This window comes from Chiroxiphia lanceolata, chromosome 6 (genome assembly GCF_009829145.1).
Source record: "Chiroxiphia lanceolata isolate bChiLan1 chromosome 6, bChiLan1.pri, whole genome shotgun sequence".
Classification (NCBI taxonomy): domain Eukaryota; kingdom Metazoa; phylum Chordata; class Aves; order Passeriformes; family Pipridae; genus Chiroxiphia; species Chiroxiphia lanceolata.
Genome location: NC_045642.1, coordinates 27,923,016 through 27,949,822, shown reverse-complemented (window position 1 = coordinate 27,949,822; position 26,807 = coordinate 27,923,016). Strand labels below are relative to the sequence as shown.

General features: G+C 40.0%; 2 protein-coding genes across 8 annotated transcripts in view; one reads left to right on the top strand and one right to left on the bottom strand.

The window, feature by feature from the left end:
* Positions 1-1,585: 1,585 nt before the first annotated feature.
* On the bottom strand, positions 1,586-22,272 carry LOC116787839 (photoreceptor outer segment membrane glycoprotein 2). 7 transcript variants are annotated; one of them, XM_032689808.1, is made up of 9 exons: positions 22,225-22,272; positions 21,251-21,462; positions 20,083-20,206; positions 18,994-19,167; positions 12,745-12,849; positions 12,417-12,670; positions 8,224-8,892; positions 4,399-4,645; positions 1,586-2,972 (listed from the first exon to the last, which is right to left on the bottom strand). In XM_032689808.1, the coding sequence occupies exons 7-9, from the start codon at positions 8,802-8,804 to the stop codon at positions 2,706-2,708; spliced, it is 1,095 nt and encodes a 364-aa protein (XP_032545699.1). In that variant the 5' UTR covers positions 8,805-8,892; positions 12,417-12,670; positions 12,745-12,849; positions 18,994-19,167; positions 20,083-20,206; positions 21,251-21,462; positions 22,225-22,272; the 3' UTR covers positions 1,586-2,705. The 7 variants fall into 7 exon arrangements, with proteins under 7 accessions (XP_032545699.1, XP_032545697.1, XP_032545702.1 ...); XM_032689806.1 differs by lacking the exon at positions 22,225-22,272 and having other exon boundaries at positions 21,251-21,480; XM_032689811.1 differs by lacking the exons at positions 20,083-20,206; positions 21,251-21,462; positions 22,225-22,272 and adding an exon at positions 21,492-22,027.
* Positions 22,226-26,807, top strand: part of TTBK2 (tau tubulin kinase 2) — an 85,808-nt gene continuing 81,226 nt past the window's right edge. The window contains 1 exon segment of the mRNA XM_032689773.1: positions 22,226-22,481. The gene's annotated coding sequence lies outside the window, so the exon portion shown is untranslated.

Sequence of the window (26,807 nt, the reverse complement as noted above, 5' to 3'; positions counted from 1 at the left end):
TTAAGAAAAGTAAATTTTATCCTGATGACTGTGAAATGAGCTATCATCTTTTTGTAATGTGTCTATATTGATGGAGACTCTGAATGCCTAGACAGGATAGAAATCAACAATTTAATGACTTAAGTAATCACTGGTAATAGGCCAGACAAGGACTGTTCCCTGTGAAATGTATTCTGAAACTCAGTTAATTTCAAAAGCAACCACATTCTACTGCTGCAGTTTCTGGCAGTTGGCTGAGAGACGAAGGTTAACTTGCTAAATGCTAACTAGTCTTTTAGAGTAAAATGTGTTTTCTTCATATGCAAGTAAATGAGCTTGTGTGAGGGCCAGGGAAGATGTGTAGGTGATACTTACACCTCTGTTCTTCATGATAATGTTTTACATCAAATACTGCTTGACATTTCTGTGTCTTTAAAGAGATGCTCAGGCTGGATGATCCGTTCACTCTTCCTTCCAAATCTGTCTTGACAAATCCATCAACTAGAAAGTTATCAAAAGAGTAAGTTCACTGTTCTTGTAATTCTGCAAGTTAAGACTTGACCAAGAGATTTTTAAGTGGTGCAAAATGTCAGGTGTTATCTGTTTCAACAGTTAAATATGTTTTGCCATTAGGAAATACGGAAATGTTTCCTAAAATACAAAGTAAGATTTTCTTTCTTTATGCTTTGATATCCTGATTTACAACCATTTTCATCATGCTGAACCATTCCTCTCTTTTTTAATTGTTGAAAGCATTTTATTTTTTAGAATTTGCATATTCTTAGATCTCTTGATTCAATTTTTTCCTAATTAAAAAAAACTCTACAGGAGTAATTTCTGTTTTTCTCTGAATTATTTCTGATTATCTTACAGCTTTTGGCTACTGAGATCTGTTTTTCCAAATGTAGATCAACTAGAATTGTTTTGAGGAAGTGACTGCTATTGACTGACACACTTTGCATACTTACCTGAAGAAAAATATACTGCATTAAAAAAAACCCCATATGCTATTGGAAAATCTGATTAATTTGCAGTATATGACTGTCCTTTTCCTTGATCTCTCAAGGAAACTGTATTAATTCTTTTCCAGTCTGTATCAGCTAATTATAGAGCAGCTGGTAAGTATTTTTGGCTCTCAGAAGTGGCTGAGGGAATTATGCACCAGTTAATTTTTAATTCCACACTGGGCAAAGTGATTGCAATGAAGACTAGAAGTATAGACACATAGGTAAATGCAATGCAAAGGAAAGAGTTAACGGCTCTTGTGGAAGGTAGTCTCAGCTTACAAACCTAGTTCTTTGAAGGAGTTTTAAAAAACTTAAGTATAGGCCTCAAATGTTAAGCAGTGAAGCAGTTGCATTTGAAATTATGGTCATGCATATAGCCTGCTTGAATTGCACTACAGATCATTACATTCCACAATTTATTTACAATATATCCTTATGGTATAATCCTTGCTTTTTCTAGTGTTACAGAATACAACAGTTGTTAGGTAAAGGCATTTTTACTGTTACTTCTTCACAATTTCAAAAGCAGGAATAGTTCTGCTTTGAATATCCCATTGATATATCTTCTTTTACTTGACTATCCACAAAGAATGCACTCACAGCAGTAACAAGTAAAATACTTTATTTTGTCTTTTAACCTCTATTTTGTATCGATATGTTTTTCCTGCTTACTACTAATGATGAATTAGTGTCATTGGGCATCCTGTAACTACAAGTGTCTTGGACATTGAAGGCTTTCACTCCAAGCATTAACAAAGTTCCTGAGCGCTGTACTAGGAGTGTGATGGGAGAGCTGTCAGTCTGACTTTGCCTTCATTGATTTCACATAGTCCCTTATCTTCTTGCCCCTGGATCAAGGTGTTCAGTACTTTTGAAATGAGGAGCTTGTAAGCATCTAGGATCATCAGTGTTTGTTTTAGGGGAAGTATCTACTTGTTTTTAAACTAGAGCTATCACATGCTACTTTGAATTTCAAATATCCTTGCAGGAGCTGTCAGTTTTCTTAAGCAGAGAACTCCTTTCAGCAGTACCCTTTGACTTACACGGAGGTGTGGCAGGTGGCTTTCCCTAGACTGTGGAGGGGGAAAAATGAAGACATACTTCAGACTTTTTGGGAAATATAAATGAAATACATTACAGTCACTTTCATTGCCTTCAGTTTCACCTAGCTAGTAGGTTCTGTTAGAAGGGCTGCAATATAGGTACATTTCAGCTAAAAGTTCCTCTCCTATCTTGGACTAACAGAGCTTTCATTTCAGTTTTTGTCTTTTTTGTAAAGAATCTTCTTATCAAGTGTAATAATTTCTTTGGGGATTTCCATTGCTGGGATTTCTGTAGGTATAATGACAGTAAGGACAAACTTTGGTACATATTAGACTAATGTGTATGTTAGTAGATGTAGACCCATCATCTCTGGAACATTTGCTTGTGCATAGTGATTACTCTGGCATGTTCAGACCATGATAGAATTCTGTAGGTAAAGAGAGAAAGTGGGAAAAATTCAAAAAGTTTTGTGCGGTGTTGAAAATCAGGGATTTCACAAGTAAAAATGCATCCATCCAAAGAAGTATCAGCATTTTTGGAGCTGTCACCAGTCTGTGGTTTGTTCAATTGTCTTCATTTTTTTTCCTTTTTTACCCCACCAGTGAAAAATCTGGTAACTGTAGTACTGTAATACAGCAAAGCTACACTTGTGATGTCATTCCTTCGAAGGTTTGCCTACCTAGCTGCAGGGATAGATTTTGTTGAAACATTGGTTTTGCCACAGTCTGTGTTTTGAACATTAATGTTAGGGTCATTCATGCCTGATACAGTGGAGATCTGGTTGGCTTTGCCGAGGTTCTTAATGATACTGATGTTGTATTTGGCAGTTTCCACAAAACTATTTTCTAGTAACCAACCATCTGATTCACCCTCCAGATCTCCGAGCAGAAGGACATTCTTCATGGCTGTTTGTAGGTACCGAACACCAGTAAGTACACAGAGCTGTAAGAAACAGTTAGGGGTTAAACAGCAAGTTGAAATCACAGCCTCAATCCTACCACTAAGTCAGTTTTCTGATTTGTGTATTTACAGGCCTCATAACTAGTATTGAGTAAAGCAGACAAACTCTGTCCAAGCAATATATCTAACCACTTTCCCAGTTAATTGCATTTTTTTAGAATGAAAAATACAAGGGAGAGATGGATTGATTCTCTCTTCATTCTTCAGGTAACAATCCCCCTTGCATGTTACTAGCATAGAAATACCTAGAATTACTCGGGAACCCTGCAGCCTCAGAGACTGCAACTAATTGATGTAGAATGGATGATCAATTAGTGGAACCATCAGCCACTGGGAAAAAAAAAAGTACTATGTTAATTTCCATGGATTTTTTTCCCACTGACCTTGATTAAATCAATAGTTCCTCCAAGGAGGTTTAATAATTCGTATGTAAACCATATGTATCCTGCATGCCAAGGTATGAAAATTAAAAAGGATGGCCTATAGCAGAGGCTCAAGTATAAGTTTTGGAAAAAGCCCTGCTGTCATAGTTTCTGTCACAATCGAGATCAGTGTGCCCAGCTTGTCAATATTTAAGGGAGCACAGAGAGCCAGTTCTCAGGTTTTTTCACATGCTGCTAAAGGCCTGTTATTTCTGGCACCACCACCAAGCACTGCTTGAGGACTGTGAACTATTTTAATTACAGTCCTAATATTTATGTAATGGAGCAGTAATCAGAAAACTAAAACCTATTAAAAAGATAAGAAAATTCTGTTGTAGCCTGTGCCACTGGGAGGTCCTTTACTTGTGGATGACAACATCCAGACAACTCTCTTAACAGACATTAGCAGGAAGACTGCACCTTTCCAGGGGTGTATGCTTCCCTGTGATGTGCTTATTTTGATTGCATTATCAGCAGCATAATCAGTGCCATATTTGCAAGTACTGTTTATGTGGTGAATATATAATGTAAAAAGGAGGCTTTGAGATATTAATACTTATGCTCAATTTTAACTATAAACAAAATTTTTCTATTAAGCCAAAGACCTGCTCGCATTTTGTATATTCTTTACTAAAACTGAGCTAAAACTACCCCCAGACCTTCTCATGTAATTTCCTTGCAGTCGTGTCAGTGCATATATCGTCTTGTATCTGATCCAGTAAGTGCTTCAGTGAAAAAAATATGTTGTATTCTATTGAAAAAGCTCTGTAAATATACAGAATTATATACATAATTCCTGATAGTCTTCAAATTCAAGGAGATTTGCTTCTGCTTTGTGGACTTTGGGAAAGTCCTGTACTAAAGGAAGTCCTGCAACATTCCTGAAGTGCCTGTGGACTTTGGTTGCTGAGACACTTTTACTGTTACACCATATTTGTTTCCAAGACTCTGATTAATCTGACACAGACCATTTTTGTGAGACTTACCTCAAACAACCAAATAAGCAATGCTGCAATGCCAATCGATCGCATAATAGTGGTGTAGTAATCGAGCAGGGCCTCTCGGCACCCCTTCACCCAGATATTGAGCTCCTCCGTCAGAAAATCATAGTTGTAGTGAGCGCTGTTGTTGGTCAGCTGGTACTGGATGCAGGGCCGTGGGGAGCTGGGGTTGCAGCAGCTGAAGGGTACTCCATCCACCAGGAACTTCCCATCAACATTGCTCTTTAGACGGCTGCAACAGGACAGAAATTTCGGGCATTACAAAAGTCGCATCAGCAGCAGGCGGTGCCTGTGATTTTAGCAAAAGAAATAATGCAAGTCTGCTGCAATGTAGGCCTCTCCAATGTAAGAAAAGGAAATTGGGGATATATTTTCAACTGGAAAAGTTGCTTACTACAGGAAAATGGAATTTTTAATGGTCTGTATTTAAGTATAAGCACCTCACCTGGTTTGTGGTACTGTGCCACAAGATGTGAGTTCAGTGTTCATGGAGGTGTTGCCTTTTTAAGTATCTTTGTGCTGAAAATACTAAAGACAATTTCTGAAGCTGCTTAGCTTGGTGGAACTCTAATGGAAGTTATGTCCCTCTTTCACTACTTCTGCATTGATTTTCAATTCAGTCATTCCTTAGGAGAGAACCTAATACAAGAATAACTTTGCATACCATGACAACCACTGGAAATTTTCTGCTGGGCTCTCATCACTGTACCCATTGCAATGGCTAGTTCAGCACATATTCTGAAACTAATTCACAAGCGAGTTTCTGCTTCTTGAAACTATACTTTTTGTAACTTTAAAAATAGTATTGATTGCTAAAAATTATTCCTTTCCCTCCCCCATAAGATCAGGAGGAAAACATGTGGGGAAAGAGAAAAGATAAAATAGGAATAAGAAAAAAAATGGAAATAGAATTGGAAGAGAACACAGTCTCGGATTAATCATGATTTTCTGGGACAGTTAAATGAATCTGTGATATCTGTTTTCCTTGTATTACCTTCTCTTTAGCATGAAGTCTTTAGTATTTTCAGCACAAGGACACTGCTTGGAAACAGAAGTCCACACAATGACTTACTAGTTAAAGAGAAGTACTTTCAAATGAAACATAAGCTTCTAGGAAGCTCAGTATTTGTGGCAGTGCTTTGATGGTAAGATAATTGCCTTTATTTTATTGCTGTGAGCCTGCGACGTACAACCTCCTTTCCCTCCCCCCCCCTCCATTTTTCTTCTTTCCTCTATTTTTCCTTTTTTTTTTCCTCCCTTCCTTTTTTTTCCTCCACTCTTTTTTCCTTTGTTTTTCCTCATCCTTTTTCTCTTTTTTATTTGGGTGATGGTGTGTGTTTTGTTTTGTTTAAGGTACTCTCAAAACCATCTTTCTCAAAGATCTTTCCGAATAAGTCAGCAAGTGCATCTGCCATTTCCCACCTAGGAGTGGGATAGGCATAAATTCCTCTCCATTTTCAAGTCTAGCTCTTCACTTTGCGGCCATCACATTTCTGGTAATGGCAGCAGAATGAAACCAATGCAAAGAACCCAAATAATGCACTGAAACTATACTGAAGTGTGTGAGCCGTGTCATGGGCACAGGCAAACCATGTGCTGAAGGGGAAATAAGGACCGGAGTCAGAGAGGCATAAAATGGAAAACTTGAATGCTGGAGGAGAAAAGAAGACTCAGAGGGAGGAGAGGAAAACTGGCACATTATGAAAGGGAAGCTTATATCTGGTTCAGGAAAACGCCCTCTGTATTTTAGGGCTTTATGTATGTTTAATGACCCAGATACAGTACAGCATCTCAAATGGATAAAATACAATCTCTTAAACTGGGTCTTAATCTTTTCTTTTGATCCCAAGCATCAATTCAACTTTTTTTTTTATTATTCTTCCTGCCATATGTTATAAAGGGGAATCTTTCTAATGCCAACAGCATCAGTTTCCAGACTTCGGTTATGTCCTCCTGCGATTGTGTTTTCTCTGTCAGTGCCAAATTAAAGAATGTTGGTACTGTTAGAAGGTAAGACCTCAGTGACTGAGCTGAGTGTGTGAGGCATTCACTGCTGTTTGTTGTTGCAATTCAAAGTTGTTATGGTATTGTCAAGCAAAAATTTACTTTTAAGACTGAAAAAAGATGACTTTCACGTAACAAAAGCAATGACAGGATTGTACTGCTGTAACCTGCCTCATCTTCCGACCATTCCCATTGACTGTCTCTGTGCCTTGTCACATTGAGGTGTTGGCATTGGGGCTATAGAAGAGAGGGGAGGGAAGAGGGTCATGAGGAAAGGTGAAAAGTTCAGTTTTACAAAGGTTACATGTAAGTTGACAGTATCTCAGTTCTCAGCTGCTTTGCCTCTTAATCTACCAACCGACATACAGTACAGGTTGAAACCAAAAAAAAGTTTGATTCCTTCTCCATCCTTTCTGAACATTACCAGCTGGGCTTTGCTTCCAATGATTTCACATTAATTAAATGTTTCACTACCAGACTTTTAGAAATCATGGTATAATGCAGTTATACAGCACCAACTTGCATTCTGGCAATCCAGATGAAATTAACCAATTTATACACCGTAAAAAAAGTTCTGAAATTACTTCCCTCACACACATTTCACTGTCACCTTCTGCCAAAGTGGGACAAAAATTAACTGACGGTGTATTCTCAAAATAATTTGCAGAGCACAGGTGACCCTGCAGAAGAAAACAGTTTAGTTAAGACCCTGGATAAAACATTACTGTTTCTGCATGCCTCACAGAAATAAAAGGCAGTATATTCTACTTTTGAACCTCACAATAAGATACTACTCTTCAGTTCTTTGTTGTCATGTCACTTTCAGTGTGGAACCAGGATTGAAAAAGTCTTGGGGTCAGTTTGTTCTACGTGATACTTCCTAACTTCTCTCTTGAGAACACTTGTAAATCTTGCTTTATTTCCACAGACAACTGTCTTATGCATGCTGATAACCTCTTATCTGTATTCTCGTAGGTCCTGCACTCTGGCATATTTGCAACTCTGTATATACACTTTGCAATGATAGCAGTTTCAAGTTGCAAATTCTGATAAAATAAGATCTTTGGCCTCCCTTTCTCTGCCTTTATTGTCACCTATTTTTGAGTTCAACAAAACAAAGCGCTTGACAAATGCCAGTCAAACTCTTTGTGTTTGTCTTTCCAAGGAATACAAAGCTACTACACTCTTGTCAGTGAGGACTTTTTTCAGCTTTAGAAGAATTATTACATACTAAATTGTCTTCTTACATAAATTTTAATTGTTACTTTTTCTATCATCTGTAAGTATTACCAGACTCTTCTTTTCGAACATATAATTCTACAGTTGCTACATCATGTGAGGCACTACTACCAAAAAAAAAAGAAAAGGCTTTTTCTCCTTTTTTATTCAGTGTATGTGGTGTTTGGCACTTTCTCACATGTCAACATACAGATTTGAACTTGGCTTTGCAGAATCTAATACCTTGAAGGAGAAAGGCGTTTCAGTGTTTAGGATTGACTGTGCAATGTATTGATAGAACAATCCTTTTTTTCTTTCCATTAGCAGCTCACTGTAACTGAAATTAAATTTTTGAGGTAGCTAACTCACCACATTAAAAAAAGGAAAGATACATCTTTGCTTTGCTTAGCATCCCCAAAAGGTTACCAAAAGGCAACTGTTGATTGTGCATGTAGGTAGCGTATTTTGCGAGTAATGTGGTCATTCTGCAGTTTTTTTGATTAAGATACAAAGGTCCAGTAAAAAGACTTTGCCTTCTTGAATGAATTTTTCTCCTAGAATTTTTTGTTATGACTAGTAAGTACTTACTCTTGAACCTCCTTAGAAGCCATATTCAGATAACGAGCAGATACCCACTGAATTTCAAACCAGTCTCTAAAGCCATTGTTTCCACAGCAATGGAATCCAATTTGTAACAAATCCACCGTTTTCTTTAAGAAACATCGTCCAGGAATGTCCGTGTCTTTATAGAACTTTATGGCATCCCTCAGTCCCAGGTAGAGAGACTCTTCCAGCTCATTCTTCATGGTGTAGCACATGAGAGCACCCACCAGGATGCAGAAGGTAAAACAGAAGGTACATACGATATATGGCAGCATAACAAGTTTCCATCGAGAGAACTTGTTGGCATCTGAGCAGTCATAGCAGATTTTTCCACCCAGAAAGTTGATGATACATGCTATGACCCCCACAGAGATCAGCATGTTGGGGACAGAGTTAATGTCCCCTTTTGCCATCACTTCATTGCGCTTCTTGATCTCTATTTTCAGAAAGAGGCCAAGACTGAAGAGAATGATCCCGCTCACTACAGAAACCCAGTTGAGTATCCATAAGATCTGGGCCAGTTTGTCCCTCTTAGTTTTGGTGAATTTTACTTTGAGGACAGCCATAGTCAGATCAGCATTAGGAAAAGAAGCGTAGGTCAAGGGAAGCTCGTAAGCTGATTACGGGCATGTGTCCAAGGCATGCAGCAGAAATCTGAAGGGGAGAGAGAGAGAGAGAGAGAGAGAGAGAGATTACCGTCTGTTTGACCAGGTATTTATAGAGACTACAGAGAACTTCCTGGGCAGCCTCATGCACTCTCAGTCCTGCCCAGGGAGTGTCCCAGTGAAATTTATTGCTTAAATTTCATACACTTAAAAAAAAAAAAAGAAATTCTAAGGACCAACTAGAGCAATTGAAAACAAGTGAACAGTACAACCAATGACTCTAGATTTCTGTGCATTTTTGTCAAGGGCAATTTTCTGTGCAGGCCTTCTGATGTCTAGAAGTGAGCTGGGCTGCTGGCTTTCCTTCCAGAACACTCACAGTGTTTTTTCCCTTGAACTTGTTGCCTGTATTTTCTTGACAATTATAGGTATTTATTATTCTTAGATTACTGTATTATGGCCAGGTTTGTGTTAAAAAGTTGAATAAGCAGGACAAACACAAATATATACAGCACAATCATATAAGCCTTGTTTCCCTATAGAAAAAAATGTGAAAGTAACACCAGAAACACAGTATCCTATGAGTAGTTTTAGTAATTTCATTTATTATGTGCAGTAAAATGGGATTTTGCTAGCAGAAAGTATTATCCCTACATGTACAGTACTAAGATATGATCACTGGCAAAAAACTGCAGGGGGAAAATTACTGCAGTTATCAACAGAGACAAAATGTTATACAAATAGTTAAACTATCAGTGACTGTGCTGGTTTTCTGGAAAATATTATCAAAATTTTATTAAGTTTTAAGTGTTATGATCTGAATATATTTTTGCTGAATATCCTCCACTGCATTTTTCCACTTCATCTGGCATAAAAGCACAACCATTTTTACGTGAAATAACAAATCACCCTACAAAAAAAGGCAGAACATCTTCACACCTTAAGAAAAAAATCAGTTTAGGATGTTCTATTTTTTTCTCTCTCTGATAGACCTCCCTTTCTTTCTGAAAGTTCTTATTAAAAAACAGTTCTTGGAATAGCATGATGTATTAAATAAGGCCTATTTAATCTTCAGGGAATCTCCATTACTGTCTTAACCTCTGCTCCTGCAGCTGAAGTTGCTTGCTCTTTCTCTTTGTCTTGAGAACTGTGACAATCACACCTTAATCCAACCCTCCTACCACCAATCGTGGACTGGTTTTCTTTCTTAACCCCCCCATATTCCAGTCAGAATCCTAAATGTCATTCCCACGTGCAATGGGATGAATGTTGATTGTGATCACAGTGTGATAATCATGTCAATGACAGACACCTCTGTGCAAACAAGTCCAGAGAATAGTCATTTATAAAACTATAACACTTTCTTCACACCATTCTTCTACCAGTATCTTTCAGACCTTATTTGAAAGGATCATGCTCTGCTGGCACAGAATTAAGCCCCCATATGAATTCAGCTGACAGCCTGCCTGATAAGCCTGGAGACAGTATCTTTGATTGCTTCACCAGTTAAGCAGTTCGTGACTTGACCTTAAATAGCTGTAGATGACAGCTGCTAATAGGTTTATTTGCCCCTGATACTCAGGTCTCGGAGCTCACAACAGAGAGAATCTGTTTTGAAATTCCCTGACTGCTGCTATGCAGTTCATGTGCCATGGCCAGCATATATGAATGAATGCATCACGCACTGTTTGCTTCGAAGAATTATATGTATGTACTTGCAAAATGCCTCTCAATTGTTAGGCACACATATAGTTACATGTCACTGAAAACACCCTACTTGCCAAACATATTTTGCTTTAACATTTCAACAAAAGTTGTAAACAGTTTTACCTTTACTTAAAATTCATCTGCTCAAGAGGCATTGTTGATTTTGGAAGCTGTAAATTTCACAGAATCACAGAACATCCTAAGTTGTAAGGGACCCAAGCTGGATCATTGAGTCACACTCCTGACTCTGCACAGGACACCTCAACAATCCACCCATGTGCCTGAGAGCACTGTCCAAATGCCCCTTGAGCTTTGGCAGGCTTGGGGCCATGATTACTTCAGAGAAGGCACCAGCTTGTCCAAGCTCATGGAGGGGTCCCTGTGGCATAAGGGGAGACTGAGGCTCAAGTGTAAACCTGAGTTTAGCAGACCGTTATCCTCCTTCAGGGGAAAGTTTTAGCTGTTCATTACTGCAAGCTGGGAAGCTTTTTAATTTGAGACTTTCTGTCATATTCTAACCACAGAGAAATTTGAAGCTGAATTCCATAAGCAGGGGTACATTTGCTCTCACGTAGCTATTCTGATGTAGCTCCCTCCCCCATTTTCAGATGCCTAAAATTAAAAAAAAACAAAATTCTGTGCTAGAGGAACTCTCCTAGTAATTCCTTGCCTCCAGTAATTCTCATATGGTTTTTCCAGATTCCTTGGTGCAATTTTAGTATTATTGTAAGACCAGATTTCATGAAATATTCATATTCATCTAACAGAGGTACCCACACCACAGTCCTCCAGCAGCACAAGATCATATGAGCCCTAGTGCCAGAGGAGGGGGGCAGAATGACTGGTTTTTGTATGCAGTGACCACTTGTTGACTGATCCTGGCTGTCACTGATATACCTGGGATTGCACAAAGGATCTCTGGGACACACTCTGCTGCTCATGAAACTCTGAGTGCGTTGAGTCTGGGACAGAAGAACTAGTTACCCATTCCATTCCTGTATTCCCAGCTTCTACATGGATATTTATCTTGAGGTTATTTTTACCTATGCTAATAGTTTACTGAATTAATTTCAGATAACGAGAAGACTCTCTTCCCATCATAATGAATTTTGTAAATACACCATAACATTTTTCTTTCCCTAACTGTTTAATGAAGTATTGAATAAATTTATTGCATAAGATGTTTTGCGACACTCATACAGCTGTGTAGTAGCATTTTTTGAGCACCAGGAAGAAAGTTCTTCCAGATGAAAGAACTGAAGTGCAGTTATCAGCTAAAAGTATCAGTCTTGCTCTGCAACATGTATCTCTTCTTGTGTTTTGCAGCAGGTTACTGTAAAACCAAAACCACTCCCAGCAGTTCAGTGGAACTAACACCTCTGTCAAAATTCTTAGAAACCTTTGCAGAGAAGCCACTCCAGAGTTATGAATCATATACACACAGGCATTTTTTCCCTGGCTATGGGAGAGCAAACTGGATTTTATTCTATAAAAGGAGAAATATTTCTTTCAACAGAAGAAGCCAAATAAATGTGTAAATTTCTCCCCAATATCAATATTGTTCTCAAGCTTTTCTTGTCTAACTCACTTTAAACACAGCTTCCATCACCATACAGTAGCCTTTTGTTTCCAAGATGCTACCTACCTATTCCTTTGCTATCAAAATCCCCTAACTACACAGAACATGACATAGCACAGCTATTTACTTGTTAATAACATTTACTTATTAGATAAAAATTTTCCAAAGAAATTTGGCTTCAATTTTGCCATAAACAAATCACATCTTATTTTACTGATTTTGCTAAAATCTGCCATTTTAGGTAAACACACATTCCTATTTGTGACACTGTAAAAGAAACTACTAACCTGCTTCAGAGGACTGAATAGGAACTTGAAACTGGTAACTTCATGAATACAAGGAAGAAAATACCTGAATCAGACATCCTAAGGATGATGGAAATACTGATTTCCTGATGTCTCTGGTTGTCCTGTCTTCACACTGACTCGCCAATGGAGACGGAGAAAACGAGTTCAGCTCTCCTGCCCATGCTAATCTGTCTTTCATCTCTAATCGTAGCTAAGAGATTTATTTCAGGGTTCTTATGCCACCAGGTTAAATCCTGCAAAACAGGCCAATTAACTGAGTGTGGACTGAGATCTCATCAACAAAATGTTTTATAGGAACTTCTTTTACCTTTTTACCCCTCCGGAGGTTTGCACTAGTCAGTGACAGAGACTGTTCTTCAGTACCTGTTAATGTCTTCAATAGTTCTTAACTTGTTCTTAACAATAAATATGCCTTCAAAAGAGAGAAAATGAGAATAATGAAACTTTGTGATTCTGTGGGAAGGGAAAATCTATCTTAGGGAATCATCATTTACATTCAGTATTAAATGCCTTACCCATCATTCCATATTTTGTTGCTTTGGATGGAATTGTCCATCCTCTTGTGTATTGAATGCAACTGTGTGCAAGAAAGGAATTCAAGTAACCAAGAGCAATTGGATCATCCTGCATGACTGACAGTAGATTCTGGTTTGGGAAGCTTTCCAGGTTCAAGAACAATCTAGTAGAAACCTCTGTTCCTAGACTCTTATCTAGCTCTATTTATTCCAAGCCAGAATCAAATGCAAAAGCATTTCTGAGCCCAACACATAGGAATTTATGGGATGGATGTGGCTAGGTTGAACTGGCAACAGTAGTGGCAACAAGCCGAGTCTGCAGCAATGCTTGATCAAGTTAGTGGTGATGTCAGTCCCAGAACTGAATCACTAAGCAGGACCAGGTTCGGTCCATAGGGTCCATAACACATCGGCACAGCAGAGGGAGTTCGGTGAGCACGACTGACTGCAAGGGACCCTGCACCAAGCATTGTAATGTTTATGAATATTCTCAGAAGCATAAACTGTCCTCTCCCAGCTAACAATAAGCAGTAAAACAATACCCTGATAATACTGTAATTCTAACTCTGTATTCTGGGAATACACCTGCTCACCTCGTTTAGGGTCTCACGTAAAGGTAGACACCCCTCTGCAGGCAGCAGTATTATCACACTTACTACTGGAGAAAGGTGAAAGATCAGCTATCAGTGCCACTCACTCTGTCAAAGTCTGGTGTAAAGCAGAGACTGGAGTATCTAGCTACAATATTCTAAAAATTAAAAACAATTAAATCTCGTTCATTTGGCAGAAGCCATTTTATATATCACTGCATGGAAGAAGGAGGCTTATAATTGTCAGCAACATTCTGTTGTGTCCATGTGGTGAAAATCCCCAAGGACATATTCCAACAGGATAAAGTCATACAGTGAAATTCTCTCCCTTTTCAGTTTTTCTGATACAATCAAACTCATATCTAATGTTTCCTACAAGCTCCATCCAGCAATGCATTGTCCACTACTGCATGGCAAACATACAGACCTGCTTCCTTGATGTGGGGAAGAAGTCCCTGGAGCCATAAAGGCCCAGTGTGCCTTTTGCTGGCAACTTTTGTTCAGAAAAATGTAATTTACCATAACTTCACCTTTTAAAAGAAAGTATTTGAAATAGGACTTCCAGCTTTCTAACTTGCTTATGTGCTATTGATTCAGAGCACATGTGATATATCTGGGACCTGTTGGATCTACTGCAGTTGGACCACACAAATGCTTGCATACAATCAAATATACCCCAACTGCATTGAATTATTCCTCTGCACGTGAATCATTCATGCTTTGGACTTGCTGTACTTGTGCAAACCCCAAGGGAATATGTTAGATCTGTTCAAAAATGTACATTTATGTACAGATAACTCTACAGAAGCATATTTAACAGGTATAATGTATTCCTTGTGTACAGCACAAGTACAGAATTGTACACATTTTGAGCTACTGTTCTGGATGGGATGTGATATTTTAGAAATCTTGGACGAATGACTGAAGTTCTTTTCTATGTTCAGAAAAAGTTCACTTGTGAAAACTGCCCGCATCTATGGAACTGCAGATGTATGTTGTCCCTAAGTATTAGAAAATGTTATTGTCTTAGTTATCTACTAGCAGAAAAATCCACCGTCCCTGTGGTTGCTTTGCAATACAAATTGAGTATTTGAATTCATGAAAGCAAGCAGGCAGGAGATGGCACTGCTGCTTTATGTAGGTTTTTTCGACAATACAGAGTAAGAAGCTTTTTTTTTTTAATTTGTGTTAAAGAGATTAGAGGTCATTCACAGAGCTAATGGAAGCTCAAGAATGCCTCATTTTAAGAAATTACCTAAATCCAATCTTAATGCAACTAGAGGTCAATGCTGCCTTTATATTTTGTTTCCACCTCATATTGGAAAATGGTGCAATTAATATCAAAAGCTGAATTATTCAGAAATTAGTTCTGTTTTATGGCAATCTATAATTAACCATGATGCATTTTCTTACAGACATGCTGAGAAGCCTGGGCACCAAGACCACAGAATAGCATTTCGTAACTCTGCAGGAGTGGCTGAACATGTGGGGCTGACATCTATCACTGAGCGGTACAGAAAGAAATCACACACTTTCCTGCTCACAGTGGAGACTGCTGTGCTGTGGCTTTGGATCTGAAAGAGGTAAATCTAATATATGTTTGGCCAATTACTTACCTATTTAGTACCATTCATAAAGTCCACAAGCAAGAACAGATGTGTTACAAATCAGTGTGATGAAACAACTAGTTGGGATGACGCATGCTGCAAAGTTTAATTTTACACCTAGTTTCCAAAAATTAATTTTTTTTAAATATTTGGATGGATTTAAATTTCATTATGTATTTAATGTAAATGATAACTAATGATATGAGATTTTGGAGTACTGGACTAAAGCTGGAGGCACTCAGTGAGTCTGATGCAAGCAGGTACTATACGGCCTTTCTTTAACATGTCAGTGCTTCAGAGGACAAGTCCATATTCAGGAATAGATTCCCATGATACGTGTTAATGGGGAGGGAGCACGAACAAGGGGATTCAGACCATCTGCTTTTTTTGGCTTCTGTAAAGTTGTGAACCACATGGTAGATACTGAGAGACTAAAGCAAATAGAAACAACTGGGTCTTTGCAGAACATTCATTTCTCAATTACATTTCTGAACTTTTAGGGAAGGAAATATAGTGGTATTTAGATTATTATGGTTGTTTTAGTTAGATAGAGATACCTATGTTAAGTCAGAACATTTGAAATTCTTATGGAATTGCAGAGTTGACAGAGGGAATGTCAAAACTCAAAGGCAAGAAGTAATGGCAATAGACAATAATTTAAAAGAACCCAGTTTGTACATAAAAATGTACATTAAAATGACACAAAGCTTATTGAAAACTAAATCAGTTATATGTTTTTTCAACTACAGCTATACACTGTATTACAGTGCTGTACTATGTTCCATGAAAAATACAAAAACTGTAACTGTAGCTCATTTAATTACCTGAAGAACATCACAGATTAAACAAATCAGAAAAAGAAGTACTACAATTTTCATTTTTCAGATGCTTAAAGGTTCTAACAACATGAATGCTGAATCCAGTCTCAAGTAAAAAGGAAATTTTAGCAGACCTGCATGAACTGCACTGCACATGTATGGCTAATCTTTCGGGCTACTGTGTATTGCAGGAAACTCCATGTTGGTACCTGTCAAGCTGGCTCTGATTTCAATCCATAGAAGCTGTACTGTCCACAACCTCTGAGTCATCCACTCCTGACTCATGGTGAGTCATTACAAATGGAAAACTAAGGCATAGAAATTCACCTTAAAATCAGACCAGCAGTCTATAGTAAAGCTGGAAGTAAACCTGTATTTTAAATTGGTTGGTAACCTAAAACTTCCATCTTGGCTGTAACTTTTTTCCAAAGACTAGAATGCATTTTTACAACCTTATTCATAACAAGACCATGCAGCAATCTTCCTGTTCACCATTGTACCTTATTCAATATGAATCTTACCCTTACAAGCCAGTTATCAGGAAGCTCTTTGCAGAATGGAATTATACACATATTATGAGGCCTGGCAACAGAATTCCCCTTACATAATGAGCTAAAATCTCCTTTTTTAATTCCATATCTCATAGCATCAATACTTAGGTGCACTATACTACCAGTTGACCCTTCTTCCCCTAGCAAAGTAGTCAGATATACACTGTCACATTTCTCATCAAAGAGACCTCCTATACTAATCAGGAACTCTCCCTATTCTCAGCTATTATAAACCTGATGTTGATGCTGTTTTTCATTCTCTAGAACATAATTTAAACTGAACAGTATTACTCAGGACATCTTGTAGGGAATTTGAGATTCTTTTAGAAAGAAAAGACAGTTACCAAGAAAAAAAAAAGACTCACAGAGCTCCTGAAGCTCTCAAATTGACAAAAGCCATCGCCTAGACACAGTGCTCTTAGAGCTCTTCTAAAATGATCCAAGATCCCTCTGTCCCTTCAGTGGTGACTTCATGCTTATTGACACTATGTCTAGAAATCATGATTTGTGAAAAAAGACTGAAGGAACTCAGTTCCTTAGCGCAGAGAAGACTGATGGTGAGAGGTGAAAATAGTGTTCAAGTAATTAAAAAGGTAGTTGCACAGAGGAAGGGAGTAAATTCCTTTGGTGATAGGATATGAGGAGAATAACAGGTGAAATAATTCTTTTAGTGAGAATAGCAAAACAGCCCATGAAAAAGCTTGATTTCCATCAACAAAACAACTTTTATAACGGGTTCACAAACACTGGCCAGGAATGTTGTGGGGACAGTTGGTCCTTCCTTGGAAAAAGGGCTGAACTAGATGTGTCAGGGTCTATGATTTTTCATTTGCTATGAACTGGATAACTGTTTAAACATCCACAGAACTTGGTAAGTGCTTTCTTGTCTTTAATCAATACTTCCTTTGCTCATTGACTTCTGCCAGAAATGTGTTTACTTTTCTACTCTTCAGTGAGAGCAGTTTCCAGCTCCATTTATATATTAATTTTTAGTTACAATTTTCAACAAATTCTAGAATTTAGTGGATGTTCATTTACTGACTAACCACCTCTATGAAATCTGTGCTTCCTGCTATCCTCCTTTTATTTTTTTATTTCTTTTTCTCTCTTCTCTGTCCTGACAATAATTTGATTTCTGACTCTCTAAAAAATTTTATGAGCTTTGTCTTCCACTTCTGTGGTCAACTAAGCAGAAATATTACTCAGAACTTCTGACTCATATAGAAATAAATAAATAACCCCAGGCCCCCGAAGTCCAGGCAAGGAAGTTCCAATGGAAGTGCTTGAAATCAATAAGTCTGTACTTTGCAGGATGAGTCATCTACTCCCATACATGTTTATTTGAAGAAAATAACTGTAGAATTCAAGTGGTCTTGCACGTTTTTAATCGTCACCCTTCTCCATCAGCAGCCATGTGCATACATTTGTGTCAAGGTGTGGGTTTTAATTTTTAAAGATTCCTTGAAGAAACATTAGGTCATTTCTTTCAGACAAAAACCACTGATGAAAATTCTCACATCTCCCTCACCCCACAAGAAAGAAGATTTCCAGGAAAGCAAACTTATTTTTCCATTGCTATCCCTTATGAAACCTAAGGAAGAAGAAGTTGGAAGCAGTAGAAAATTGTGTTCCATTTACAGACAATCCTGGAAGTTCTGATCTAATTCTTCAAACAAGAAAGATATTAGAAGCTTGTATGTGGGTATATTCTCATTCTCTGATCTTTTTTAAAATAAAAAATCATAAAAGCTAGAGCTATCTCTAGTTGTGTCCAGAAATAGCTTGCTGTCACTTTGGTCTTTACAGGCCTGTTTCAATATTTTTTAAAATTCAGACCAGTTCTATTTAATACTTACTATATTTAATCTTAATAAATTATGCATAATATTTAAAATTACAAATTATTATTATTAAATACTGAAGCTATATTAAACATGTAAGAACATCTTTACAGGACTGGGGATTATTTTTTCATACAGTCAAACTTCTCAGCAAGTCATATTCCCATGCATATGCCATGCACATACCAGCACATTAAATTTTTTTGTCCACATCTTTCCATAGGAACTACGTGGTTATAATAAAGTTTGGTCACGTAAGCCTTTGGAATTTGGAGTAATTTCTCACAGTAATCCCCCTGCTCTCTAACTTCAGAGTTCTGGTGTGCAGTACCTTTCTTCTCCTTGCAGTTTACAGCCAAGTTAGACATTTAGTTTTGAACTAAGACAAGACAGTTTGTGCTGTGGTTTAACCCCAGCTGGCAACTAATTCCCACCCACGCAGCTGCTCGCTCACTCCCCCACTTCTGCCCCAGTAAGCAAAAAGTGGAAAAAAAAGGTAAACCCCGTGGATTGAGATAGGAACAATTTAATAATTGAAACAGAATATAAAAGATAGTAATAATTTGACACTACTACTAATTTTAATGAAATACAGAGAGAGAAACAAAACGCAAGGCAAAGAAGTGATGCTCACCACTCACTGACCGATATCCAGCCTGTCCCCCTGCAGCCACTGGAACTTTATGGCCAACTTTTTCCCCATTTGTATACTGGGCATGATATTCTATGGTATGGAATATCCCTTTGGGTCAGCTGTCCTGGCCATATTCCCCTTCAGCTTTTTGTGCACCTCCTCACTGGCAGAGCACTGGAAATAGAAACATCCTTGATTTAGAGTAAGAACAACTTAAAAACAACTAAAACCTCAGTGTGTTGTCAACATTATTCTCATATTAAATCCAAAATACAGCACTGTACCAGCTACTAAAAACAAAATTAACTCTATCCTGGCTGAAACCAGGACAGTTTGCTTTTGTGATTTACTTTGCACCACCTGAGATACTTAAAAATCTCCAGAACAAACACAGAGGTGCCCATTTGCAGTGGTTTACAGCTGCTGATTAAAGGCTGCAAAAAGAGACACATTTTTACATTGAGACAGTCAATTAGCACTAACAATGTACAAGCTGAATAAAGGGCATAGGACAGGGTAACTTTGGCTCAGGGTAACTTCTTCCAAGGCAAATCAACACAACGCACCTAAGCTTAACTACATGTACTATTAAAAAAAAACAACCCAAAAACCAAACCAAAACCAAAAAACCGTACACTACCTCGATTTCATATTTCATTAGAAATTTTAATGTGCTGGTGGTTTTCTGGAGTTGGTTGGTTGGGGGTTTTTTGGTGTGTGCTGAAGATATTCTGCCAGTTTGCACTGACAGAGGAAATGCTGGTATCTGTTATATTTACCATCATCTCTGAACCAAAAATAGTAGAACAGAAAGCCTTGACACTCTTGGTGTATTTCTGGAGCAGTGAGTTAAAAAAGATTAGATCTTTTCTGTAAGGACCTCCTTCACATAAGTGGAAACAGATTTTCCTTTTGAAAAGGCTCAGTCTTAATTTTTTCCCTGCTTGACTTTCATTCAAACCATTCGGGTTTTGTCTAGTTATGAAAAGTGCATGGTAATTTGGGAGCTAACAGATCACTATAACTAACTGACAATGAAGGGAAAGGCTATTTGGTCTTTCAAAGCTTGCAGTGTGCATGCTGACTTACAGTATGCTAAGAAGACCTGTACTGATGTGATTTCCATGATAATGTGCATGTCAATGTGATTGTATTAGATAACAATTTAACTTGTGAAGTTCCAAAGATATCAGAGAAACTATGCCCCTTGGACCTGCAATGATAAACAGGTAAACAGACAAACCAGATAAACAAGTTTGTTAAGGCCTTCCATTCTCTTTAATTGAATCAGAAAATTTTCCTGAAGAATTGTACACCTCAGGCAACATGTCAATTATCTGGAGAACAATAAAGTACTCTTTACAAATGGATTCATATTCATGACCCCCTCGTTACATTTACCACATTACATCTAAGAGCTGGTTAGGGCACTCATCTACCTTCAATTATAATCTGGGAGGAAAAGTACTGCCTACTTTGGAGTGAACGTGAAAAAATTATTTGTTTGGTGCATAAGAAGAACAAGTATGAGGAGCAGGCTATCCTAGAATAACTGTCACCTTTGCAAGGCATTTAAGACAGATTTGGAAAAAATATGTAGCTCCAGGAGAATATTTTCCAACTGAGAATATGTAAGTGCCTTTCAAAGGTAAGCAGAACTCATAACTACATTTTATAATTGAATAAAAGATGTTTTGAAAAAAACCCCAAACCAAACCAAAAAACAACTCTCTCCACCTCTTGCCACTAACACTGGTTTGTTTCCATTCAGTGAATGGAAACATTATATCGGTTTTCTTACTAACCACTTCAGTTGTTAGGATGCATTATACAATGTGCATTCACCATATATAAAGAAATACATGCTTATCACCAGTGCTTATCCACACCATTACAACTGGTGGCCCCCTGCTCGAGGCAGTTCACTTTGTGAATGAAGAAGCATCTGGCTGAAGTTGGCACTGAGCAAGTCCCAACTGTCTGGGCTCCCTGTTAGGTTTGGTTCACAGCTCCCACTTCTGGGTAGCTCACTTGTAAACTACAAGCACTAAGATCTTCCTATTCCTAAAGCAGCAGTAGGAGATACTGTTTTCTAACCTCACTCTTTAACTATGATCTCCTTGTGATGAATGAAGAAAGGGCTTAAATTATTCACACTATCATCTTATCTGGCTGAGAGTAGGGCAATAAAAGCACTTTTTTTTTTTTCCCTTAAGGAAACTTCACATGAGGGGAAGACTACCGTGTGTTCACTCACTTCATACAAGTTGCTGTGACCACAGCCAATCTGTCCTTCCCCTTTCCCACAGAACAGGCCCCTCCTGGCTGCTGGTCTGCCAGATGGATGCAGGCTCTGGGGTGACACTGCGGCCCTGCAATCGCATCCTGTCGGCTGTTGTGCGATGACGGCACGATGGCATCCACTGAGGAACGCCCGCTCCATGTCTTTACGGGGCTGCAGAGTCCTGCCTGCAGCGAGCTGTGATAACGGGACTCACCCAGGCATGGGACACATTCAGCGTTTCCCACTGTCACCGCTCGGAGCCCAGGGGTGACAGCTGCGCTGTGCTCCCAGGGCAGCGCTGGCCCCCGCAGGGCACAGAGGGCCCTGAGGCGACCCTCCCGCCTCCGCCTCCCAAGCCTCTCCCTCCTCAGCCCTTCTCGTCCCAGCGGAGGCCAGGCAGGGCCTGTGGCCGTCAGGCCTCGGGCACCCCGCCCAGGTGCGGACAGCACAGCCAGCCCCGGCCGCCGTGGCCGAGGCGGCACCGTCAGGAGGACGCAGCTTCCCCCCGGGAGCAGCCACGCGGCGGCGAGGGCCCTGCGCCGGCCCCAGTGTCCGGCACGGCCGCTGACCCTTGCAACCTCGTCGGGAGCGAGAACTCCAGCGCCCCTCCCGCCCCTCGGTCCCGGGGCTGCGCGGGGGCAGCCGCGGCGGCAGCGGCGCTGGTCGGCTCAACCAACCCCGCACTGCACAGCGCCGCGTCCAGGGCCGGCCGCCCTCGGCGCCCGGATTGACCGCGCCCAGAGCCAATCGCCCGTGAGGAATCTCGGCGGCTGCCCAATCATCGTCCGGAAAGGGGGATGTGGGCGGTGCCCCGGAGGACAGCGGGCTCGGTGGCGCCGCGGCCAAGGAAGGGCGAGCGCGGGGGTGGCGGCGCGGGTGAGCGCGGCCGGGCTCCGGCCGGCACTGCCGCAGGGATGGCGGCGGCCGCGGCGAGGGGCCCAACCCACCCCTGCGGAGCGCTGCGAGCCGCCCCGTGACCCGCTGAGCGCCCTCCGCCTGCGCGCAGCCGTTACCCCTCCCCGCGGGCCGGCCCGGCTCTGCAGTCGCCATAGAGACCGCGCCGCACGCCATGGGGCGGAGGCTGGGCCGGGGGGCGCCGCTGTAGCCCCCGCCCCGCGCCGCGCGCACCATCCCCGCGGGGTCGGGGGCGCCGAAGGGACGCGCTCTACCGCCCCGAGGAGCCGCCGCCTCGGCCCCGTTCCAGGTGAGGACATGCGGGGCTGCGCCGCGGCCGCCGCCGTCACCCCGGTCCCCGAGGGCGCTCCGGCCGCCTCTGCGGGGCGCGGCCCGCGGGCTCCGGCCCGGCCCCGGCGGCTGCTGCGTGGGAGCCGCGCCGCGGTTCCTCTCCCCTCGTGAGAGGGAGTTTGCCGGGCGCGGGAGCTTCGGGGCCACGGCCCTCCCCGAGAGGGGGTTATTCCAGCGGGGGCAGCACGGGGCGATCCGGTCCGTGGAGTTAAGGTCGGCAGGTCTGGCGGGCTCCAGCAGCAGTCACCCACCGCTGCCCTGGCCTCCACGGAAAACTCAGATTTATAGGCACGAGATTTTTTTTTTTTTTTGTCGTCCCTCCCCCACTTGCTGCAAGAAGGCAAACGGTACAGATATTTACGTGTTCTGACGGCGAAACATCCCTGTTTTAAAATAGCTGCGTCTATATTTCCAGCTCTGGGCCGTGGCATGCGTGTGACGGATGCTGTGTGGGCACGGCTGGATCGGGAAGCGGGCTGTCTGTCGCCTGGCGCTCCGAGTGCTGGAGCCATTAGCGGCAGTTGCATCGATCCGTGCATACAGATATGCCCGGCTAGGCCGCGGGTGCTCGCACCACGGCGGTAACAGGGAGCGTATAAACTGCGTATGGAACGGATTTAAAAATACGTTGTTATACGTACTTTTAACTTTACGAGAAGGAAAAGGGAAATTACCTTGTTCCCGAGTCTACAGATGATCTTTGGATGTATCCTTGTGCGTCTGTTGTCACTCTAGGGCAAAAGCAATGGAAGGACAAAGATCGGTATGAGGTTTCCAAAACCTCTGGTGTGAGCCAGAGCAGTTGGGAAGAACTGGCTAGTGTGAGTGGGGATGCATTTACAAATAATAATAATAATATATTGTCATGGGGGTCGAGGGAAATGGACACAAAAGAATGACCCCAGAGTATAGCACAGGCTTTTGAGAACCTTCTACTGTATTTATAATTAAGCCCAAAAGGAGTATAGAAGATGAGTTATAAAATACGTTGTAATGGCTTTCTTAGACTGTATGTGCAGAACCAGTTGAATTTCAGCTTAAATGTTCTGAATTAGTAAGCTATATTGCAGGAAGGTTGAAAGCCCTAAAATAAAACATACTTAAATAAATAAAGTATCGTATTAGCCTTAGAGCATGTGACTAGTTTCTCTGTTGTGGTTCTGGAAAAAATGAGTACATTTTTTATATTCTGCATAGTTAATGCCATGCCTCTGTTGAACATACACTATGCTTGTAGGTACGTTACTTCCTTTCAGCTGTTGTATCTGAGAAAACAATAGATTAGAGCTTTTTTAGCTGCTCTTGTTTGATTTTGAAAATGTTTTTTGAGCTTTTAATGATGTGAACTCGTGGTACAAAGATATCCACGATTTCTATTCTGTATTAAATTGCCCAGAATACTTTATTGATGATTATTCATTTGCTTTACAGTGTGAAGTACGTTTAAAAAAGTAGTAAAACTTTCTTAACTTGTTAAACCAGAAGTATGCTTATTTACGTTTGGCCTGTCAAATTATATATAGGAAAGTTTGACTGCAGTAGTTTATGTCATCTTCAGTCAAAAGTTGTTTTGAAAATAGTGCATCAGAATATCATAGTTTAAAAAATGTGAAGATGGAACCAATTATCTCTGACAAATACTTTGTTCTTCTCTGATATATTTCTGGTGTGCCATTATGCACTTGTAGTTCAGCATCTTTTTAAACTTCCTATTTGGAAAGGATGGGGCTAGAATGAGAAGAAGAAATTGAACAACTAGAATATTGTGATGTTGCTTGGGTTTAGTGTAGTCACTGTACTGCTGTCACATACTGCAGGCTCTGATTTCTCTAACATCACAAATTCCAGAGGGGGTTCTTCAGTGTGGCTGATTATATCAAGAAGATTTTTGAGTATGACAGAAAAGAGATATGAGTGGAGTTTTCCTTGTTCAAAACTGGCTTCTAAATGATCAGTTTCTACCATGTATATACTAGATTTACATGTACAAAAGGTTAAGCATTTGCTTAGCGTATGAAGTTGCACTCTATGGTATATTAATATACTCCTGTGTTTTCTGTGTTAGTTAAGGCTTGTTTATGTAGTGGGAATGAATTGATGTTCTACAAAGGAGATTGACAGTTTCTGCCTATTCCTATGTGTTGCCTTGTCTCTTTCCTTTTCTCTGGGAAAGCACTACACAAAGCCTTTGTGTTTGGCTAGAGGGGAGGAGAAACAGCTGCCTTTTCAGTACAAGACACCAGGATTCGTCATGGTCTCACAGGGATGCGTTGTTGTGTGTGGACCAGCCACTGTCCTTCCTCCCTTGTTCCTCCCTTCCTCCCTCTCTGTAAAAACTCTCTCCTCATGACACAGAAACCTGAGCTTCCTTTGATTGATCTCACAGAGCAGTGTGTTGTGCCATGGACTTAGCAGATCAGTCTGATGGGCCAGTTGTTAAAGTATAGATGGGCAGGAAGTAAAATGCAAAATTGACTAAGAGCAAGGTGTACATTAAGGAGTCCAAGATCTACAGATCATGTTGTGTTTAAAAATTGCTTGTTATCGACTTGACTTCTTGTCCATGATTGGGATGAAAGAAACTTGTTTGAATGGTTAATATTTTAGTTTTCTTTTGTTTAGCAGTTTAGTATCTAGGATACTTGAATGGGAATTAAACATATTAATTTCTAGAAGAGGAAATACAAACTTTCAGTTGGATGACAGAGTACAACTAAATGAGGCAGTTTCATTTTTCTGCTTTCCATGCACTAATAGGGTGCTTTAATTGTTGTACTGTATTCTGTGTCACCCAGTGGTAGAATAAAATTTAACTTGCCTGTCTTTGTTGGAAACATTGATTACTATATAATGAGGCTTTAGTAACTATATATGTTCTTTCAAAATAACTTATTTGAAAATATCATCCAATTTTTTACCTATCCTTTACAACTTTATTGTATTTATTAAAATTTTAGAGTTAGAGTATTCCCCTTCAGTGCTATGTGTTAAATAGTGTGATTTTGAGGGAATTTAGTAACTCTGATTTTTTCTAAGCTGCTTATGAAATTGAGGTGGCATTCTTAGCAGTTTAAATTTATAGTCCATCTTTCTCTGTATTAGCTTATAGGTCACTAATTTTGAAAACCACGTAGTGGAAAATTCAAACGATAAAATCTGGCCTTTTGACACTTCACCTCTTGATCCGGTTGAGAATCTTTTTCCATTTTTGACATGTTGTGCAAATCGTATCTTTTGGTAATTTATTTTTCAAACTTATTTGTCAGTTGATGGAGACAAATTTTGAAAACCTTGAGGAATTTTTTGAGGGAGAAGGGAAAGATTTAATTTGAGAGAAGTGAGGAAAGGAAGGCAAACTGGGAAAATGAAGGAGTCTAGTGTTTTTAACAAAACTGGTTAAAAATTTTAAAATGTGTTCATTGTTGTGTTCAGGCATGTTTTTCTATGGTTCTTGTACTGCATGGTTAAGAACAATTCTGTGATGAAAAGCATCACTCAAAGGGTATTTCATGCTGTTACTTTGTCTCTGAAGAGATTAATCAGTTATTGAGAATTAGGTTATTTGCACTGATGGGGAACTCTCTCCTGTAATTATTAATTTTGAAGAAACGTGTGTATGTTGCTTAGCCTTGCATTTCAGTGCAGGAGAAGCATCTGAGTAGTTGGAAGAGTTGAAGGCCTCCTTTATGGATGGGTTTTCATGGATGAAGTTTGCCAGCTTACTGATGGTATTGATGAGGAGAGTATTTTTTTTTCCAATACAGAGCTGTCTGATGTATAAAGGAAGGGTAAAATAGGCTGAACTTGCTTTGAGAGCTTGTAAAAGATGTGGTCTCTAATATGAAGTCATCTTTTTGTATCTGGGTGTTGCAAAGGAATTTGTTACTTGTTGCAGGGACAGGTTACTATGTGGAGCTCACATGGGGAAAAGGGGAAATGGTCAGGGTTGGTGTAGTCCTGGTCTGTTTAAATGGAAATAATTTTATTACTTCTTTTGATGCACTTCAGGTTACCCAAAAATCGTACTGTTGGACTCATCCACAGTTAGGAAAGTTCTTCCTTCTTGATTCTGAGAGGGGGTTCGTTCTGCTCTCTGTCACTTCCCAGATAATTCTTAGATAGTATTTGTTGTTTCTATCACGCGGTGTCTCAGGGTACTAATGTTTTTATGAGGATTTTAACAACATATTTTTGGTATAATGATGTCCATCAATGTAGTAAGAATTATATTGCTTTATGGTGTAGTGTTATCAGCAGGATGTGTCTTGGAGCTTTTAAGTTTGCT